The 6,563-nt window shown below is 44.8% G+C and overlaps 1 protein-coding gene across 1 annotated transcript in view; it reads right to left on the bottom strand.

The window, feature by feature from the left end:
- Nucleotides 1–5,797, bottom strand: part of LOC115179682 (neuropilin-2) — a 67,867-nt gene extending 62,070 nt beyond the window's left edge. The window contains exon 1 of the mRNA XM_029741357.1: nucleotides 5,055–5,797. Coding sequence (XP_029597217.1) covers nucleotides 5,055–5,127 — 73 coding nt within the window. The 5' untranslated portion in view covers nucleotides 5,128–5,797. The remainder of the gene's footprint in view (nucleotides 1–5,054) is intronic.
- Between the last annotated feature and the right edge of the window lie 766 nt (nucleotides 5,798–6,563).

A 6,563-nucleotide genomic window follows, 5' to 3' on the forward strand; every position in this document is an offset into this window, starting at 1 on the left:
AGAATACCAAGTGTGTGCAAACCTGTCATCAAGGCAAAGGGTGGCTACTTTGAAGAATCTCAAATATAAAATATATTTTGATTTGTTTAACACTTTTTTGGTTACGACATGATTCCATATGTGTCATTTCAAAGTTTTGATGTCTTCACTATTATTTTTGACAATGTAGAAAATACAAAAAATAAAGAAAAACTTGAATGAGTAGGTGTGTCCAAACTTTTGACTGATACTCTGTGTAAATATGTTTATTTATTTTGTATTTTTTCCTGGACCCGCAGTCTGTATTGACCCCTTTCTGGTTCCGGTCCGTGGTCTGCCAGTTGAGTATGGGGGATATAGGGAATAGGGTGCCATTTAGGACGCATGTCTTCTATTGTATTCTCCAAAAGGTGTGCGGGGCTGTCAGTAGTACCACCAAGGGAAGATTAAGCCATTTGGGAGAATCCTGCAGCCTCTGCACTTTTCTGCTCCCTGAGCTGAGCAGACCATTCATGTGCAGCTAAGGAGGAGGGCGACGGCGACGGGGACGGGGGGTGGAGAGAGGGATGCCAGCAGGGAGAAAGGCAGGAAAAGAGGGATAAATGAAGGGGATGAGGACGATGAGGGGGGGTGAGGGAGAAGAGGGAGAGATATGGAGGGAGAGGGACAAAAAAGTGGGAGATAAGAGGGATTGAGAAAGAGAGGGGTGGAAGGAATGGAGAGCGGCAGAGGAAGGTTGTGAGACGGATAAGGATTAAGCCAGAGAAGGGAGGGAGGTGATTGAAGGGGAGGAAGAAAGACAGTGTGAGGAGGAGGGAGAGAGAGAGAGAGAAAGCCTGACGAGGCGCATTAAGACATGACCATCCCTGTGGGGACTGACCCTGGAGGAGCTGATGGGCTGTCAGTAGGATATACAGTACATGCAGGGGAGAGGTGTGTGTGTGGGGGGGTGTGTGTGTATGTGATAGACTGGGTATGTCTTTGTTTCGGTCCTCTGTTAGGGTGGAGAATGTGTATGTTTGTGTTTTTATGAATATACAGTGTGTTTTTCGGGGCACTATGTCTTATAGGTACATGTGTGTTGGTGTGATAAGGAGGGAGGATGAGGTAGAGAGGCAGCCTCATGAATTATTGTGTCTGATGGCTCAGGACTCCATCTATTCTCCACACACACACACACACACACACACACACAACACTGCACAGACATGCCATAGGGACCCCAACATACATGAACAATGTTGACATATAGTATATAACATATATGTAGCAATAAGAGGTGAGGGCAAGTGTGGGTCTACAGATAATGGCGTGTGTGTGCATCTGTGTGTGTGCATGAACTTGGCTGCAAGCAAAATTTGTGCATTAACGTCCTCAAATCTACTGTACAAGTCTCCGTCTATATATACAGTATCTGCATATGACTGCATATCTGTGTGTGTGTGTGTGTGTGTGTGTGTGTGTGTGTGTGTGTGTGTGTGTGTGTGTACCAATTTCTATTAGCGGTATTATCCACGCACTGTGGCGTCACACTTTGTGATAAGCTACAAATGTGTAGAAGGGCCATTATAAATCTTGCCATCATTCGCTCTTTTTCTCTCTTTCTCTCCCTCTTTCTCTCTCCCCAACCTTAATTAAAAAGTGCTATCGCTTCGAGGGAGGGAATCAGGGGGACAGAGAGAGGAGGAGGAGAGGCACTATTCGTTCATCCATTCATCCCTACACAGGGGCTGTCTCCGCGACTGTTTTTAATCTAACCACTCCACACAAGACTGGACAGAGGGAGGGAGGGAGGGAGGGAGGGAGGGAGGGAGGGAGGGAGGGAGGGAAAAGAGAGATTTTTGACTTTCAAAGTTCTTTACTTTAATCATTAGGCACCTACCATAAAGCACTACCTACCTTTAGATAATTTTAAAGTGTCCTGTATGGCTCAGTTAGTAGATCATCGCACTACTAAAATTGTATGCACACACTAAGTCGCTTTGGATAAATACATCTGCTAAATGACATATTATAATTGATATTACTATTATACTAAGGATTAAGAAAACATTTAACAATCCTAAATGAATATGCAGCAGAAATCGTAGTTATAACATAGCCACTCAAGTGTACACGTTTAGACCGCAGTTCCAATATGAACAACACAGGTTTGGTACCCACTGATTCAGAGCGGTTGGGTTAAAGGCGGAAGACACATTTCAGTTGAATGCATTCAGTTGTACAACTGACTAGGTATCCCCCTTTCTAGACTAAAGCTTCCTCTCTCTCCTGAGTTAGAACATCCATGCATGTCTCTTCATAAGAGGCTAAGTGGATTTGGCTAATCAACTAAATGCATTGGGGTGGGTACAGCAATCAATGAATCAATGGATCAATTGACCACAAGCAGATGGTTGTGTTTCGCTGGGTTTTGCTCTGCTAAAATACTGCTGTCCAGATAAATGACCTGTGCGTGCAGTGTGTGTGAGTGTGCGCACACTAAGCAGCAGACCGAGGGGCCACCAGCTAGCCGATAGGTGTATTATTTATGGTGGCCTTGTTTTTAATTTCACCCTAGTCGCCTCGTTCCAGGGGGTTGGCGTGCCCCCCTCCTCCTCCCCCCAGCCCTTCTCTCCTGGACAAGGAATTGAACCACAGCCCCTTTTGGTTTTCAGCTCTTGAATGCTAATAACTACAGTCCTGAGCTTGTTTCTCCGCTGCTGATGTGTTATAGGAGTCTGGGGTAGATTAAAAAAGATGCTGGGGGAGAGAGAGTGAGAAGGAGGGGGGGGGAGGGAGAGAAAGAAGCGAACGAGGGAGAGAAAGAGAAAGAAGCAAGCTGAGAGAGAGAGAGAGGAGGAAAATACAGGCTTTCATTCATCTGCATTATAACAGATAGAAAGGGAAACATACAGAGACAGTGAAGACACACTCTGGTCCTGTATGTTCACATCCATGAGTTAATTACTAGTTCATTATTATGAATGACTTAATTACACTAACCCAATCATGGGTCACACTGTTGTGGTTACATTAGGTGCATCCCAAATGTCACCCGATTCCTTATTGTAGTGCACTACTTCTGACCAGAGCTTATTCCCTCCTTTAGCCCTATTGGGCTCTGGTCAAAAGTAGTGCACTAAATACTATTAGGGTGCTATTAGGGACAAAGACACAGACTTAAAAATAGAGGCTCTCCACTGTTAGATACATGGTCCCCCTTCTGCTCTCTGACCCCCGGTGTAGTGTTCATTTTCACACGCCCAATATCATCAGTTCCTCTTCCTGCCCTCTGCCCTTATAACTCTGTGACCCTGCTGTTATCTGCTGTTTGGTACTCAAGCCCCTCCTGTCAAATTCTGTACCCTTCCTTCTCATCTCTGTTTAGCTCGCGCCCTCTCTCTCTCTGGCGTTTGTCCGGAAAAACATGCTCACGTTCTGCACAACATCTCTGTCACTCTCCCTCTCACAAGCTCCTATCCTTCCCACATCTCCTTTCCCTCTCTCTCATGCTGCTGTGTGTATGTTACAAGCTGTGCTGTTTTGAGGAGGAGAGGAGAAGGCTGGAACAGTGAGTGATTTGGCAGGCTGAGGTATCTGAGCAAGTTAGGGGAGAGCTGCCAAGGGCCCACATCTGTCTTTGATCAACGGGCACACAGGCAGCCAGCACTGCGAACAGGCCATATTGAATCTCTGTAAGGCAGGTACCAACCCATTCACACACATTCTAAGGAACAACCATAGGACTAGCCCTGTAAACCAGCCAGGGAGGAGAGGCTGAGCAGGGCACAGAGCAGAACGGGAGTGAGAAACCAGACCGTGTTTTATAGCTCAGGAGAGATCTATATCAGGAGTCGGGACTTCCACAAGATTCCAAAACTACAACCAAAAAAAAACAACTCTTGTGCATTAATTATGGATACAACTACTGCGACTTAAGAAGCAAGCCAGCTAGCGTAAAAATCATCACGATTCCCTGAATGGAATGGAAGGTGTCCTTTTTGTCCAAATGTGTAATGTGGTTTTAATGTTGCAGGGCGAGTGGAGAACTAACTGATTGTGTGGCGCCGCCTCGAGTTTCCGAGGCACAAGCGCGACTGAGGGACAAACCATCACCATGATTGCAAAACTAGGCTCTTGAGATAATGAGCGAGTTGCTGTTGGTGTTCTTGTTGATGTTAATGATGATGAGGGTTAGTCTAACTAATATTCTTGTCATTATCCACTAATAGCAAAATACCACTTCGAGGCGCATTCTTTTGGATATATGTTATGTCTACAGACGCGTTTAGAGTTTATCATTCATTCATGAACTCAACCAAGACACACAACAACAGAGATAAAGTATGTCAGTTTTTTTTTTATTCTATAATTATTCTGGAATTATCACCCTTCAGGGCAGAGTCATTGGGCTATTATAGACTAATGTATGTAGGGTTATTCATTTTTCTTCTTCTTCCTGTGATCATAAAATTACAAAACCTGACTAACCTGAACGGCAGTGGAACTTTTTAACACGTACCCCCATGCTATGGCAACTTCTATTAAATGGTAATTACCTCCTATTTTTTTGGCATAATAGATTAGCTTTTGAGTATCAAATACATTTATCAGCCAGTCATTTTTCATGGGTGAAATATTGTCAAATTGCTCTTGGCATACGAAAAAGGTAGAATAGCAATATTGTTCTGGACAAACTGGGATTACGAATGGGAACGGCTTCATCTTTCAAGGTTGAGAGAACATTTTGTGGGAAAGGTCAGTGCGACTACACCACACATGATAGCCTGCTGGTTATGAGACAATGTATATCTGATGCCATTCACCGCTTGTGTGTTGAAATTCCTGATTTGAAACAGATGGAGATCGCGCTTTGAAACCAAACGACTTTCTCCAACGCAGAGAAAAACAAGCTACCTGTCAGTCTCCGAGACGCAGGCCTAATTAAAAAAACTATGAGGTTTCAGTTTTTTTCTTCTTCATAGTTTAAAGCAAATTCGGAAATTAAAATCACCCATAAAGGGTAGGGTCTGGTACATTCGGACACGTTTCTTGACAGCCCATGCGTTCCTGAGAACTGACCGTAAACTTACCTTGGTCTCCGCAGACTCCCAGTGTTAGACAAATTGCAAGTAAAAATCCAATCAGCGATGATAGCATATCCATTTTGGCAATGTTCAATGTCTTGTTGTTTTTAAACTTTACCTCCCGGGATCAAATTAGTTGTCCATCAAGAAGATCCACACCCTTTTTTTGCAGAAAATGCAGGGACAAACGCTATTACTCCACGTAGCCTATTTTACTAAAACAAGCAACGAATAATGTTTGTTCCAAGTGCACTTAATTGAATAAAAATAGGCTAAAGACAGCGGTGAACAGCTTTCCCTCCGAAGTAGGCATGTAGGCTACTTGAAAGACGCACTTTATAACTTTCATCTCCTCGTCATGGCTTGAGTTATTGAGCCTCGTCGAGCAAAGTGGATGAAATAAATTCCTCTTGATTCCCCAGTTCCATACAGAGCATGTCCACTGATATGGAACCTCCGGGCTATTTCTGATAAGCGGCTCTTAGTCTACCTCCAAATACGATTGAAGCGCTTGCCTTTCTCCCCTTCTCTCTCTCTGCTCACAGGGATTCAGGACTCCGGTCACTTACGACCACTGAGACGCAGCTGCCTGAGCTATCAACCGACAAGACGTCTTCGTATTTCGGACAAGAATGGAGCGCAAATCGTGAGAACTGGGACACACATGAAGACACTATCTTCCGAAGGAGAATTCATTCCATCTCTGGCACCGCTCATCTAGTGTGTTTGTCTAGTGTGTTTGTCTGTAGCGGAGTGTCTATGCGCTCCAGCGGCATGCGTGTGTGAGTGAGTGAGAGTGTGTGTAATAGCACTTTTGAACAGAGCAGCTATCGCATTACAGTCAACGCCTCGGCTCCACCTCCGTTGGATCGTTGATCATAGAGGGGTACGCGCACACTCGTAAAACACACAAGCGCGCGGGCACGCACACACACACACACTTCACAGGATGCCAATAGATAAGGGTTCCACAGATAACGCACACACTATAAACTCAGGCCCGGGAGCATTTCCATAGGCTATTTTCCCGAGAAGAACCAAAGAAACCAAAGACAAAAAGGGGAATAAGTGGGGGGATAGAGGAAGGAGAGTAGTACATGCATTAGGGCTCCCGAGTGGCGCAGTGGTCTAAGGCACTGCATCTCAGTGCAAGAGGCGTCACTACAGTCTCTGGTTCGAATCCAGGCAGTATCACCTCCGGCCGTGATTGTGAGTACAATTGGCTGAGGTAGGCTGTCATTGTAAATAATAATTTGTTATTTTAACAGACTTGCCTAGGTCAATTATATATATTATTAGTCAACAATATATCATACTGTTGCGTGCGTGCGTGTGTGCGTGTGTGTGTGTGTGTGTGTGTGTGTGTGTGTGTGTGTGTGTGTGTGTGTGTGTGTGTGTGTGTGTGTTTGTGTGTGTGTGTATGCGAATGAGTGTGAGTGAGTGTGTTCGCTCCTGTATACAGCGGCTCCCTCAGCCCATTACCACAGCACACATCAAACAGTGGTTTGAGGCTTA

This window comes from Salmo trutta, chromosome 39 (genome assembly GCF_901001165.1).
Source record: "Salmo trutta chromosome 39, fSalTru1.1, whole genome shotgun sequence".
NCBI classification, from domain to species: domain Eukaryota; kingdom Metazoa; phylum Chordata; class Actinopteri; order Salmoniformes; family Salmonidae; genus Salmo; species Salmo trutta.